The 16,183-nt window shown below is 38.6% G+C and overlaps 1 protein-coding gene across 1 annotated transcript in view; it reads right to left on the bottom strand.

The window, feature by feature from the left end:
* Positions 1–15,803, bottom strand: part of LOC138715003 (uncharacterized) — a 48,257-nt gene extending 32,454 nt beyond the window's left edge. The window contains exons 1-6 of the mRNA XM_069847377.1: positions 15,592–15,803; positions 15,388–15,506; positions 14,986–15,237; positions 13,559–13,695; positions 4,517–6,631; positions 3,199–3,308 (exon numbers count right to left, since the gene is read on the bottom strand). Coding sequence (XP_069703478.1) covers positions 3,199–3,308; positions 4,517–6,631; positions 13,559–13,695; positions 14,986–15,237; positions 15,388–15,506; positions 15,592–15,780 — 2,922 coding nt within the window. The 5' untranslated portion in view covers positions 15,781–15,803. The remainder of the gene's footprint in view (positions 1–3,198; positions 3,309–4,516; positions 6,632–13,558; positions 13,696–14,985; positions 15,238–15,387; positions 15,507–15,591) is intronic.
* Between the last annotated feature and the right edge of the window lie 380 nt (positions 15,804–16,183).

Below are 16,183 nucleotides of genomic sequence, written 5' to 3'. Positions count from 1 at the left end.
TTCAAGATCTGTTACAACTGGTTTATTAGATGTGATTATTTGCATGGCTTCAATTGGAGTAGTTTTGATTGCACCAGCGATGAGACGTAAAGCTTGGTTTTGAGTGCGTTTTAATATCTGTTTATTTGTGGTTGATGAGGTTATTAGTGCTTCACCACAGTACGTTAAGATAGGCTTTATGTACGAGGTCTGTCTAAAAAGTATCCGACCTTTAGCCAGAAAAAATATTTCAAATACCTGACGGGGTTGGGACCCTAATCCCCTTCAAAGTAGGCCCCTTGTGCTTGCACACACTTAGCCCACCGATCCTTCCACTGCTGGAAACACCTCTGGAAGTCTTCTTTTGGAATGGTGTTCAGCTCCGTCGTCGCGTTCCGCATTATCTCTTCTCTACTCTCAAAATGGGATCCTTTCAGTGGTGTCTTCAATTTTGGAAACAACCAGAAGTCGCAAGGAGCCAGGTCTGGAGAGTAGGGAGGTTGGCGAACGGTTGTAATTCCATGTTTGGCCAAGAAAGTGTGGATCAATTGGGATGAATGTGCGGGGGCGTTGTCGTGATGCAAGTGCCAGTTGTTCGCCGTCCACATGTCTGGTCTTTTGCGCCGAACTGCATCACAGAGTCGCCAGAGAACATCGTGATAGTACTTCTTTGTCACCGTTTGTCCTTCCGGTGCGTATTCGTGATGCACAATTCCACGGACATCAAAGAAAACAGTCAGCATCACCTTGATTTTGCTTCGCACCTGCCGCGCTTTCTTCGGCCTTGGAGACTCGGAATGCTTCCATTGCGACGACTGTCTTTTTGTTTCTGAGTCGTACCCATACACCCATGACTCATCTCCAGTTATCACGGTGTTCAGAAACCCAGGATCAGTGTTGGCGGTGTCCAGAAGGTCCTGCGCAACGTCACGACGGAGGTCTTTTTGTTCCGGGGACAACAACTTGGGCACGAATTTCGCAGCCACTCGGTTCATGTTCAAATCATCACGCAAAATTGCATGTGCAGAATCTTTACTCACTCCAACCTCTTCGGCAATCTCCCGCACGGTCAAACGACGATCTGCCATCACCAAATTTCGCACCCTCTCAACAACAGCTGCACTCCGAGCAGTTTGGGGCCTGCCACAACGCTGCTCACTCTCCGCTGATGTGCGGCCATCTTTGAATCGGTTGAACCACTCCTTAATTTGTGTTACACCCATCGCATCTTCCCCAAATACCTGCTGAATCTTACGAATTGTTTGACTTTGAGAATAATCAAGCTTTTGACAAAATTTGATGCAGTATCTTTGCTCAATTCGTTCAGTCATCTTGCGAGAAAACTAAATCCGACAAACACTTAGAACAGCACCTTACTTGGCGACCACCAGCCAGTGACTGTCACAAGCGAATGCGGTGAAAAAATTCAAGCATGCGCATTACGGTTCCTCCTTCCACCATGCACAGTGGCGCCGCCTTAGAATCACTACTTTGCAGGAGAAAATTTAAGGTCGGATACTTTTTAGACAGGCCTCGTATGTGTTGTAGGTTGTGTTGAGTGTACTCCTTGAGCTACCCCATTTCGTTCCTGCCAGTCTTTTTAGTAATTTAAAACGATTTGTTGTCTTTGTGCTGATCTGTTCAATGTGATTTCTCCATGTGAGCTTATTGTCGAAATGTATACCCAGGTATTTTGCATTTTCAGTTCTTTGTAACTATAGTTTAGATTTATTTTCACTGGTTTCTTTCTTAATGAGAAGAGTTGAAAGTTTGTTTTTTCTGTGTTCACTGACATCATATTATTTGAACACCAAATTTCAAGTGCCACTAACAATGACTGGATGGAATTTTGAAGTTTCTCTACTGCGTTGGTTTTATGTGACGTCCAAATAACCAAATCATCAGCAAAGAGTGCTGTTTTAGTGTCATGTTTTTCCAGCTCTTGTGGTAGGTCGTTATATATGTTGAATAGTGTTGTGCTTAATACTGCACCTTGAGGTAAGCCCAAGTGAGTCTGTTTATATTTAGAACTTGCTGATCCATAAGTTGTAGAACAAAATCTTTGGGTGATGAACTCAGATATCCATCTTAACAGTTGAAATATATATAGAAGTGTTTTACAATATACTACTGTAGTATAACCCAGGGGGTTAATATCAATACTTAGTACAAGGCCTAACATTATTTGTTGTATTACTTCCAAAACAATCTATGTTGGCAGTCATGTAAATTATGCTTCAGCAAGGAAATAGACATACCTGACAACTATCAATAATTAAAAAGAAATCCCAGTAGTTAAGTCAGAATATCCATTGGTATACTGTGCCCCTTGGTTTACTTTACTTAGTCTCCACTTACTTTATTTGGATGGTCCTAGTCCAACTTGCCTAGGAGTAGGTTTCTTTAGTCTACTTCCACCCATGTCTGTCTGTTCCCTTTAACTTGGAAACGAGAGCTAATTCGAGTTTTTGATTGTCATTTTCGTTATCAGCGTGGTCGATATAGTTCATAAACATTTATTTCATCGTATACATTGCTATACATTAGGCAATAGTGAATAAAATAGTCTGGTATAGTAGAGAACATTGTTACCAATGCAGCAAGGGAGGTAAGTGGTAAGATAGTAAATGCTGTTGCTGACTTCTGATTTGAAAATGCCTACAGATGGCTATACGGTCGTCCCGGCAACCTACATTGGCATTGTGTGGGGATTATTCCTATATTCGTCCACGGTCTGGAATTTAGGTTAAGTTTAGATTTAAGACCTCTCCTGGCACCACATTATCATAATCATCCTATCACATCATCGGGGTAATGTAACTCCGCTTCCAGGCACCCCAACCTCAGTAGTGGGTTACAACTAAGCCACGGGCAGGAGAGAAGACCAGAAATGTCGAAAGACAACCTGGTGGCATTGGATTAAAACATTTATTTCATCGCAGTTACATATTCACTGTTGGCTAGTGTTATCTGTACAGATGTCAAGCATACATCAACACAAACAATGAAGAACATGAGAATTGAGAAAGCCCCGACAGCAATAAAAGAATGAAAAAAGTTCATGTATTAGATTGCAAAGTAAAAAAATAAATAAATACGCAATTAGAAAACAACAAGAATAACAATTTTCATACTTAGCCTCATGAGAATTTAAAGTAGTTCTCATTATAAATATGCTTACAGAGGAGATAGAAAATAATTCTTCACAAAGTAACTTACTAGTTTCCCAGCCTTGGTATTTGAGATCATTTGCAACTGAGCATAACCAGCACCATGAACCTCAACAGGGAGTGCGCAATGGTAACCAGTGCTTTCACTGAAGTCATCATCTGAAAAAGAAGTCGAAGTTCACAGTTGTACTTACACCTTCGGGCACATGTACAGTTTTCATCTGTCTTGATAGTAATTAAGAATGCCAAAAAAATATAAGTGTAGGAATAGTTCACAGAAATTGGAGACAATGAAAAAATTACTAAGAAGTGTCTCCATTATGGACAGATATATGCACACAATGCCAACAAAATGAGAAAAAATTTAACAAATTCTCTGAAGTATTAAAAAAAAAAATCCATTGCATATTTAATGAAATAGTAAAGTCTCCTGGCACATGTGCAAGCTAAGTTGCTGAAAAAATGTCTTCTGTTGTTGGTACAGCTGAAAATATTGGCGTTGATGAACAGGTAAAAGTAAACATTGAAGATATAGCAGTATCAAGTTCAAAGTTTATCAAGTGTTTTGACAAAGAATATAACAAAATCCACGCGAAAGTAGCACAGAAACTGAATTCCTCATAATGATGTCAGACAGTTGGATGGACATTTGTGGAAATCCTCTCATTGATGTGACCTTAGCAACACCTCAACTAGTTTTTATACAGTTGTAAATACTAAAACATCACGTCACACATGGGAGTAGAGAGACTGAAAGTACTGGTGCCTCGAAAGTAAAAGCAGTAGCAACCGACATGAAATTCACCTGGAAACATCTGAAGGATAAATTAATACTCCACTTGGTGACGTTTGGTTGAATGGCCCATGTCTGAACTTGTACGCAAAAGATATAAACAACATTGATACAACATCACTGGAATCTGCAAGATTATCGTACATTTCTTTTCAAATCATCATGTGGCAAATTAAACCCTGAAGAAAATTTAAAAAGAAAAGGATGGAAGAACAAGTGTCTTGTCAGTCCCAAAACAAAATGGGATTATACCAGAAAGATGTTAGGACAGTCTGCTGAAATCTCAGAAGAGCCTTCAGGGTACTACTGCTGAAAAAAAATAACTAGAACAGTCTCTCTATGCCAGCTAGCTCTCAGAGCAGGTGATATGGCTTAATATCAAACTCTCTGTTCATAATTTATACAGCAGAAGGCTCCATACTAAGCTATAACACAGAAGAGCATTGTCTTCAAGCTACGATTGCTATAATTTCCATTTTACACCCAACAATATTTTCCTCCTAGTCTAGTAATAATCAGTAAAACTGTAAAGAGTAAGGTAATGAAAATCACTATATATAATCTATCATCTTACCTTCTATATCAGTTATAACAGACACCAGCTCATCATCCACTTCGATATAACGTCGCTTCAACTGGACAATACATCTAGTAGTGTTGCTGCTTCCATTCACATTACTCGATAGTGAGGGACTTGCCAATTCCTTCTTTGCAATACGAGTTCCACTGGATGGGGTGAGGTTGCCTGGTTGTGCTGCTGTATTCTCTGGTTTCTCCAGAGAGTTATGTTCAGGTAGTGTTATGGCATCAGGTACAGATAACTTACGACTATTGTTGTTCTTGACCCAGTCCCCATTGCTATCACGGTCTCGTGGGGAGAGGAGGAGAGTAGCTGCCGTGTTACGATTCAGGGGACGTAGCACAACCTTATCCGTCTCCAAGTGGTTTGCTGTCTGGGTTATTGGGTGGATATCACTAGCCAGGATCTGTGGTGACCGAGGACCAGATATCACGAGTTCTGGTGGGTCTGACAGAGTTTCATGATGTCGTCTTCGATGATTCAACAAGAGTGGAGATGGAGAGAGGTACAGAGGTGGCGAACGAAGTCGAGGTGACAGTTCTCTGCGACGAGTCAATCTAAAAGGAACTATATTCTCTGCGTCTTCTCCTTCCTCGCAGAACTCATACTTCTTATCGGCAAGACGGCGACGACGGAATGAGCTAAGTTTCTCACAGCCAGGTTCCAGACCATCATCAGTAAACTCATAAGCCTTCTCAGCTTCTGCAATCTTGTTGTGAGTATTGTTGGCAGGCAGAGCTGGCAGAGGACTGCTGAGCTTCACAGTCGCGCCACCACGAATCCGTCTGGATCGTGATGAGCTCGGTGTTACAATTTCCCTCCTCTTGTCAGGATTTGACTGACAGTCGTCACTCTCGGATTCCTCAGTTGTGTTCACCATGAGTAGTGTCCCTGGATTCGGAGACATAAGCGTAACAGAAGATCCGGTCTCCTGTGAGGTGGTGGGATTGGCATTGCCACAAGTTATGTTTAATTCCTGGGTGGAATCCATGATTCGACTCTCTCTGTTGCAAACACCGCTTAAGTCCCCTTCCTTCCAAGCCACATCCCCAGTGGCATACCTCAACTTCTCAGAAACGTGAGATATCTGCAAGAATTCATTTTTTCTTATCTTCTCTGTATCAGTTTTACAGCTCTCATCCATTGAGGTAAAGTCTACTGTTTCAAATCGTCCAGTAGCTCGCGACGTTTGAGATCTGGTGATACGACCGCTGAAGATGCCATCTCTGAAATCTCTCACAAGCCGCTCCCTGATGGACAATGCTTCAAAATCTTTTGTACAATGACCTGTCTTGGCCTCAGATTTAAACATTTTTTCTTGGCTTTCTTTGTCAAGTCTTTTATTATCACTTTCATTACTCTTACTATTTGCCTTCATGACCTGTCGTAGAATACTGTCAGAGGCACTCACAAGGCGAGACTCTGAGCCCAGTCTTAAATTGTCGTCACTGCTGCTCTTTGCAACTGCCCCATGCCTGGTTAAGAGGAAGTGTTCTGCATCTGGCTCCGAACACATTCTGTTCCTAGAACTAAAAAATATCTGTTGTGAATTACCAGAAATCACGTCGTCACTAGCACCAATATCATCATCAATATCATCGTCATAATCTTCCTCCTCGAAGACAACCCTGGAGACCCTGCCCCTGTGCGCATGTCTTTCACTGTCTAAGGTAGCATTTCTATGTAAACAACTATTAGCACCAAATCTACAGTCATCTTGTCTCGAAGATGGTGAGTCACCAACGACTTCCTGCTTCCTGTGCAGAACAGTGCGGGAGCGGGTGTCATACACTCGTGTTTCCTGGTCGCCATCATCCAACTCGTGTGCAAGAGGCAGATCTTGCCTGACGCCATCACCAGACGGGTTCTGATCCGGATTTTCTGTGCCAGGCTTACTTGCAGTGGCTGTGCCATTTGTTAGGTGTTCCAGCTCGGCATGTAGCACATGCAGGAAGTTGCCTGTGTTGAACACCACTGCTCCCTCCCGCTTCATGCAAACTGTTGGTTGGAACTTTGGGAAAGGTGACACTACGTCAAACGAAGTGTGCACTGTCAAGCCGTGCTTAAGGCAGCTGAACCGCACACAACTGTCCCAACTTGCTGCGAGATCTGCAAACAAATAAATGTTATAAAATTATATTAGGAATGACAGCAATCTTTTTTTATAGATATGTGAGTCCATTTTAATATTATCTTCCCATCTACGTCTCAGCCTCCCCAAAAGTCTTTTTCCCTCCGGCCTCCCAACTAACACTCTATATGCATTTCTGGATTCGCCCATAAGTGCTACATGCCCTGCCCATCTCAAACGTCTGGATTTAATATAGGATGAAAAAATTACAAAGATCAGTCTACACAAACAATATTTGTGAAGAATATATTATCATCTCAGAAAATTAAAAAAAAAGTAATAGATTCTGCATTTGCCTTGTGCAATCCTCAATAGAATCATGACTACCTCTTTGGCGTAGAGATTAGTTTGTATAATTATGAACCAGAAGATTCCGAGTTCGATTTCTGGCTATTCCCAAAACATTTTTTAAGTATGTTTTTTTTTTAACGAATATCTGTACTGTCTATTGTAATTGGGGCTTTGCCCTGTTATAGGCATAAATAAATAAAATAAATAAATAAAATGGAGTTCACCTAGCTGCTGTTTGGGAAAATTTGGGAGCCACTGTAGATGGCACACTCATAACAGAAAAGTTGATTAATTACACCTGAGCTGACTAGCAGCATTAACTGTGCAGCACAGCAACCCTGTCTGGTGGTTACATAATTGACTACTAGAGGGCAGGAACTCAGCTCAGCCTTAGGTCTCGTGTGGCTGTAGTGCATAGATGAGAGGAAAGAACATGTTCTTGGGTAGTTATGAGTAAAAATATTAATGAATTTTCAATTTTACACTATACAACTACGCAAAATATTTCAATATAATTGTCATTACATTATTCTTCGTCCTTGCTAATTACAAGTATATGTACCAAGTCTGTTAATATACAACATTTGACTTATATCTCTGATTGAGGTTCTGGCTGATATGCACATCTATTATCAGTGGGGGGCGGATTCATTATGCACTAAAAAATAGCAAAATATACTTGCACGTATTCACTCAAAAACCAGGATATATGCACTAAAAACAACAAAATATGCACTGTTAAAAAAAACTCATTTATTTTAAGCAATTTACTATTATTGATAGTTTTTCTACTATACATAAGAGTATAGGGACACCATCAGTTATAGTTGCATATCCTTGAACCCACTGCTTAAGCAGTACACTTTTAACACATTTTTCTTTAGCCATCACTGATAAAACTAATTCAAAATTAATAATTTTCATGTGACTAGCTTTCTAAAACACAGATCTTACATTTTATCTCTGTCAGTCGGTCAGTGCCCGTTAAAATTTTAAGTGGCTTGTCTTACAACTTGGGCATAAGTGTATTAAAAAGCATTACAATCTTTCTGCCATCTCCTTGCCTCTCCACTGCAAATGTGATGTTGCACAGATGCAGAGTGAAAATATAAGATGTGTACAATCCACTCTCAACACACTGTCGAAGCTTCTTTGACATGTCACTATAATAAAATGAAATATTCTGATTTGCCACATTGACAAGTAACACAGAGAAAATTGTATTATTGTGCCTATATTAGGCTTCTTGTTGACAGGTGGCGATTATTTGTTCTTTTAATTCCAACTTTCATTCACCATAACACCCCAATATTATACATTTGTACAGATTCAGCAATGCATTTAATTATGGAGAACTTTGTTGTTTGCAGTGGAATTGTTCACAATTATTCGCTGACAACAGTGCACTGTCTGCATGTTGTCAGATTGTCATAAATAAAATATTCGATATCTGTGTTTCTTCTGTATTCCATTTTTCGATTTTCCGTATTTTTAATCTTGGTTTAAACATCAGATTGCTACAAAATAACGAAATATGCTTTTATATGCACTAAAAGCTGAAATATGCATTAACCCCTTAAATATGCATATATTTTGACCTTTGGTTACAAATAACTTGTAATGCATTTATATAATGGTAGCATGTGATATGCAACTAAGGAATAAAACATGCAAATATGCTAAAATCCGCCCTCTAGTTATCAGGCAGTATATCTCACTTCACGATGTGTCAGAGGAAGAACAATATTGCTTGTACACATCTGAAGTCTGATTAATATAATATGTTACTAGTCAGAGAAGTATGGAATGGAAGGAGAAAGGAATTGGCCACCCTATCCCATTATCTCTTGGTTTAGTTGTCTCATGAGTGATGCCTTATTGGTGTCACCTGTCTTCGGACAGTTGACTAAACAACATTTGACTTGAATACAATTGCAGTTAGATTTACGAAAGTTTGTAAACCATTGTTTTAACAGCTGAATGCTCTTAATAGCCAAAATAATCATTCTAGGAATATGGAGAATCTAGCTTAAATATTCCAAAAACAGAGAACAGTGTTTAGTCAACGTTCATTGCTTGCTGAATTAACCAAGGGAGAAAGCAGTTATGCATATTTTATTGAGGATAACATCCTGTACACTTTGCTAATTATTCAATAATCGCACATTTTAAAGGCTTTGGCAATAACATTGTCAATTGTGGTTCATGATCTGAGAGGTCCTCTAATTTAAATTTGTGTGATTTCTTATTTGGGGAGGGAGGGCAAAACGTCTGCCAAGAAGTCCCATCCCCAATACGAAGTTAAATTCTCATTTAAAATATCTGCTGTAAATAACAAACATATACGAGTTCATTCCTAAGTCTGTGAAACATTTTAGAAATTCACAACAAATAAATTAAGTAACAGATACTACATTTTGTTAGAGTAGACACAAGAAGAGCTTGCCACGGTAAGCTGCGCGAACTTTCGGAAACGTTCGGATGCACTTGACCTCACTTTGATTGATTGGCAAACTGTCGACAGTTCTCAGTCGTCTGCTGGCTTGATGTTTCGAGTGAGATTTATCACAGCACTTGTAACGTAACCTAAACCTTGTTGCAGAGTAACTAATAACATAACATTGATGTAAATACAAAAGCACGAATCTTTTTACATATAAAATCACTGAATGAATGACAAAGATCTTATAAGAAATATGTAATTGTTGAAAATACAGAAACACGAATTTTTTTTTACATATATAATCACTGAATGAAATGACAAAGACATTATAAGAAATGTAATCGTGTAATAACTGATATTTGACGTTGCAATAAAACACTAATACCATGTGATTTTATTAAAATGCTCCGATAACTAGGGTACCATGGTCGGTTTATTTTAATCTGTATATACTCCTTATGTTACGAGCGGAGCCTGTTTCGTTTTTCATAAATTTATGAGCGTTATAAATAATTACCTAGGTTGACAGTGTAACATTTTATTAGCACTTCCTAATTTAGAGCGAAACGGGGGGTATTGTTAAGTACATAGAATGTTATACAGAACTCTGTTATTTGAGGGGCTTAGAACAAAAAGCAGGTAAGTGACATTATTAAAAAAATGAGGTAAGTGCGTGTTGTGATAGCTCAAAAGGATGTTTATTTGGGATAAAATCAGGTAAGTGATCACACTGTGCAGTGTTGCTATATGGGCATCATTTCACCAAACTAGTGTATAATATTTCATTGCATGCAGAACTTTAACTGTAATTTCCTCAAAACTAGGTTTCCGTCACTTACCTGCTTTTTGTTGTAAGCCCCTCCTTTAACAAACACTTTGAACTATATAAAACTCCTGATATCAGGGATAAAACGCAGAATATGTAATGCAAACGCTAGCTGCTACCCGCTCTGCACAGCAACACTCCACGATACGAACAGTTCAAGACCACACTTTCGAATGCGCCCTGTAATCAGCATTAGGTGATTCATAGCAGCCCTGTAACGAGCATGGCGGCACGAGGACCGAATATCGGTCTCTGTGCATCAGTCAAATGGGCAGCTTTCTTTGCGCTTCCTCTACGCACAAATGTAGGTAAATTCTCCAAGTTTTTTTCTAGGAGGTTTCTATTTGAATTCCAGATTTTTCTAATATTTCTTTGAATTCCTGAACTTTAAGAAACATATCTCACAAATCTTCAATGTGTTCACCGTTGCTGATACAGTAGACATCTAGCCAATAATTTGCACAGTCGTAATGGATGATGTTCTTGCGCATTAAAACACACAAAATGCTTTCTCACGTTTATTTAACACCATACTGACTGCTACTAAAGGTATCCTACAAGCAAAACTCAGCTCAGACGCCTCGTGCCGCGCATGCTATACCCTCTTACCCCCCTGCAGTATGCTGGTTCTTTAATAAGCGGCTACTGGTATAACTATAACGGCTACAGTTGCGGACATGTGCACTCAAAGAGCAGCTGTAACAATAACCAATTAAGTGAATATAACATTACAAGATGTCAACATCGTCTCTTTCTAAGTCACAATCGGTATCTGTCTTTACTGGAACTTTAAATTTTAAATATTTAAATTAAATTAAATTAAATTAATATTTAATATTAATTATTGCCTTTAGAGACAATTAATATTAGGTACCCTCCACAAAACTGGCTTCATTTATACACCGACGGATCCTTGATCTCCAGAGAACAAGATGCCGGTGCAGGTGTTACGTGCTGTCTCTTCTCACTTTATAGATCTCTTGGATATGAAACAACAAGTTTTGATGGTGAAATCATTGCAATAAGTGAATGTCTCAGGAATCTTCTATGCCACATCAATAAATTTAGGAATGCAGTTATATTGTCAGACTCCAAAGCAGCTATTCTATCAATCGTCTCTAAACACACACCTTCATCTCAAACAGCAGAAATAACTAAAATGCTCTCTCAATTAATATCACTCAATAAAAGAATTGTTTTCCAATAGATACCATCCCATTGTGGAATCCTGGGAAATGAGAATGGGGATGCTTTAGCAAAGAAGGGCAGCACTGCTACTTACAGACCTGTTACTAAATCTACGTATTACTCTGTGAAGAGATTTATTAAATCTACATAATTAGACTTCAACAAACAAAATTTGATAACTCAATCCCAAGGGAAAAAATGGAACTCTCTGCATCAAAATCCACAGTTAATTCCCGATTTACCACGAAAATCATCTGTAGCTGCATTTAGATTGGCAACAGGCCATGATTGTTTGGCCAAACACCTGCATAGAATTGGAATATATCAGTCCCCTAACTGCCCATTGTGCAACTCAAACCAAGAAATGGATTTGGAACACCTCAAAATCTGTGCTTCAGTGGCTGGTCATGATAATATCTTTGAAAAATATTGGAGTGCAAGAGGTCAAATGACTTTGTTGTCAAACGCCTGGCATTAGAAAACAACAACAACAACATATTTAATATAAAATGCTATGTGACTCCCTGACTCTGTAGCAATAACACGTGTTCAGTTCAGCACAAGGAGATAATATGTGCGCATGCGCATAGTGTCGGTGGTGTGATTGGAGACGAGCAGCACGCTGGAAAAGGGAGCATACATCATCTGCGCGAGACAGTGATGCCCGCTGGTTTCTGCACACTGAGTTTTGTTTGTTGGATGCCTATAAAATCTCTCTTAACAACTTGAGTCGACGGCAATTGGGAAGGTGGTAGTCTGCTAGCGTTTGCGTCGAAAGAGACAGATAGAGAGAGCAAGGCAGTGTACAACATTGCCACATCGTACTTCACGCGCACGTGTAATACAAATAGCGCAGGAGAGAATTTAAATTATCAAAAGACAATAATGACCTTAGCCGTTGATTACTGTAAGCATAACATCAAACATAAACTCTTTCCTTCACTAACAATATTCTTTGCACTGTTCTCAATTCCACACCACATGCTTCTGCAGTCATTTCTTGTGCATTGACAACATTGCAGCCAGCATCAAGATGGCTGGCAGCATTGTGCTCGTCAACGTTTTTAAAATCATTATACACCTAAACACTATTTTCCGTACCTGCCTGAGCAATACTTGTCCTTTTACAGTCTCTTCTTTCATTTATTTATCTTACAAACACACAGTAAATGTTAGTTTTAATTATTCAATGTATTGAAACACTCACACGTGAACAAACAAACTCTGGAAGTACTTGTTATAGACTGATTCTGATTGGTTCTACTATCCAAGCTTGTCACGTCACATATCAGAAATGTTATGGCGCATGTAGGAGCCGAACACCTTCCGAACTGCCGTCTAGTCTAATTCAGTACTACTATACTACTCCTAGCAGCAAATTATGGCGACTATGCGATACAGGTTTTTCCTAACAAAACTAATTCATTACTACTCCTCCTAGCGGCAAACCACGGCAACTATGTGATACAAGTTTTTTTCTAACAAAACTTGGAGGGTTTCTCATTCTATAGGCATAAGAATTACAATTATCTGTTGCTTAGTTTATTTGTGATGAATTTCTAAAATGTTTCACGGACTTATGAAAGACGGTGTATAATGACGAAAGCAGATTACAATTTACTAACAGAAAAATCAGCATAATATAGACCTAATGAGCAATACATACAGTTTTAGCAATTACGAAAAAAATTAAAAACTACAGTGAAGAAATATCCAATTACTCACATCTCCTAGCATTTTTCCCTCATCCTCACACTTTCCATTGCCCCATCAATTTAATCTTTATCTTTTTCTTCCTTCGTCTCATTTTTATTTTAGTAGGTTATTTTACGACGCTTTATCAACATCTTAGGCTATTTAGCGTCTGAATGAGATGAAGGTGATAATGCCGGTGAAATGAGTCCGGGGTCCAACACCAAAAGTTACCCAGCATTTGCTCATATTGGGTTGAGGGAAAATCTCGGGAAAAAATCTCAACCAGGTAACTTGCCCCGACCGGGAATCAAACCTGGTCCTTCGTCTCATCAGCTTCCTCTTTCTCTATGAGGAAAAGCAGAACTCCCCTACAAAGCCATTTGAATCTCTACAATCAAATATTTCTAAATATTGCTTTCACATGCCTGGCTCAGTTACACGAAAAATATTACAATTGCTTACCTTCTTCCTCATACGAAGCTGCCACCTTCAGACAGTCCTGGCATTTATTCAGTGACGGCACAGTGGTGATTGTGAGATATGAGCGTTCGGGTGGGGATGTACTCCAAGTACCAGCATGCTGCCCATATGACTCTTGGCTGCAATAATATAAACACACATTTAGGCATTACACTTTCAACCATTGTGTTCTGTGAAAGCAAAATGCCATCATTATACAGATTTATGCTTATATTTAAATCAATTTTTCTACAAAAACTATACAATTAATGTTAATATATGTGACTGAAAGATAAATGGAAACGAAGAGAATAAGGGAGATTAATGAGTTACCGGTACTTTTAAATGTCAAGCACTTGACAACTAAGTCACAGACTCTTTTCAACCATTCTTGACTTTTTTATACACGAGCACCTCGTACAGTAGAGGATTCCAGTTAAGAAAAAGGCATTGAACATATGGAGCTATTCCACCAAATGACCAGCTACCAACGCTACTATGCCTACCACAGAGCTTCTATAGCGTACTAGGCAAGGCCCATAAACCCAATGCTCTATAGTATACTAAAGGGTAGTTCACATAAACGTCTGTGGACCAGTGATATTTTGAATCAACAAGTTCCCATGCTTTTTTCTACACAATCATAATCACACCTCCCTCAAACCCATTTTAATATTATCCTCCCATCTACATCTCGGCCTCCCCAAAGGTCTTTTTCCCTCTGGCCTCCCAACTAACTATCTTATGCAATTTCTGGATTCGCCTATACATGCTACATGCCCTGCCAATCTCAAACATCTGGATTTAATGTTCCTAAGCATGTTACACAAAGAATACAATGCGTTTAGTTCTGCATTGTGTAACTTTCTCCATTCTCCTGTAACTTCAGCCCCAAATATTTTCCTAAGAACCTTAATCTCTGTTCCTCTCTCAAAGTGAGAGTCCAAGTTTCACAAACATACAGAACAACCAGTAAGAACTTAATATAACTGTTTTATAAATTCCAACTTTCAGATTTTTTGACAACAGACTAATTAAGTAGATGACGAAAGCTTCTCAACCGAATAACAACACCCATTTCCCATATTTATTCTGTGTTTAATTTCCTCCCTAGTGTCATTTATATTTGTTACTGTTGCTCCAAACAACTAGTAAAAAAAAAGTATTATGATACACAGTCATAAATGTACATAAATATTAGATCTTTCATACTCGTGTAGAACTTCAGATGTACCCTAGCTAATACAGGTTATGTTCGTCTATCAAGCTATCCCCGAAAGGGAAAATAATTTGCTGCTTCTAAGCAAAGTAGGAAGCTCCCTCCCTCAAATTATTACATATTTACATAAAAGAACATTAAATTATTCACCCTAGGAGTTTAATATTGTTAAGGTTAAGGTTAGAAAAAGGCGTAAACAAAACTTTCTTACCAGTTTCCATAAATAAGGACTCTAGAGTAATCCATTGGCCACTGACAGACAGCAATGAAGAGTGTGCTATATACACCTTGATTTCCAAACAACATGACTTCTGAAACTTTGCGCACTTGCTGGTGAGGAACAAATGCCCACCAATGTAGCCGGTACTTATAAACTTGGTTGAAAGTCATCACGTCTAATTCTGTTGTGTATGTGTAAGACAACAAAAACTGGCCGCATCTCGAGAGACCCAGGAATACATGGCTGCGAAAGAAACAGGGTTTATTATTATACAGATAGGCCCTAATCTTATCTTTAAGTTACATATTATTCCATATAATACGATTTGAGTATTCGAATATGTAAATATTATGTGAAACGTCAAAATGACACATAAAAGAAGCCACTACCCACTTTGAATCAAGAGCAGACTCGGGAAGCACATTTCGAAGGCGAATCTGGCAGCGGGGTGGAACTTGACAGAAAAGCCTCAAATTTGCTGCGTGTGGTCGAGGAGCAAAGTTACCCCTTATCTGTAACGATAAAACAATTTGTATCTTTTCCCTACCGGTACCGATAGCCACAAAATTAAATATTACGAGCTAGTTTAAATCCTACCTCTCTGTAATATAATTTATCCAATATGTGTGGTGTCCGTTTTCTATTTTTCTTCTTATTTAAAACGGCATTTGAAGGTAATTTCGGATATGAGTCTACTGAAGATTCTTGGGAGTCTACTGAAGATGAATATACAGATGAAGCAGAGGATATAGAACTACATGACTCTTCAGAGTCATAAAGCTCCATGTTTGATGTTTGTCAGCTAGAGATTGTTGCGGTAGGGATGCGCACTTTTTTTTATTATCCCATAAAGCATCACAAAACAATGGAATATCGAATAATGCTTAACGCCATCTTGCATTTGAAATAATAAGAAACGCGGAGAGTTCAAATTACATGAATATCCCTACGCAAACATATTGATTAGTTCACGCAAACTCAAAGCTTTAATTAAGTTAAATAATGTATCACTTAGACTACATAATAGAATATAATTATATATTATTACATATTCACTTTATCTTAATGTAGTAAGATAATTTACTAAATAAAAACAGACAAAATAATTTTTAGGATGTACGCGAGTGAGAAATCAAGATTCGAATGAGATTTTCTTAATTTAACTTTCATTAGTTATGCATAGGGCGAC

Source organism: Periplaneta americana, chromosome 15 (genome assembly GCF_040183065.1).
Source record: "Periplaneta americana isolate PAMFEO1 chromosome 15, P.americana_PAMFEO1_priV1, whole genome shotgun sequence".
Lineage (NCBI taxonomy): Eukaryota > Metazoa > Arthropoda > Insecta > Blattodea > Blattidae > Periplaneta > Periplaneta americana.
Note: the sequence above shows the minus strand (reverse complement) of the source record. Positions and strands in the feature narration are given on the sequence as shown.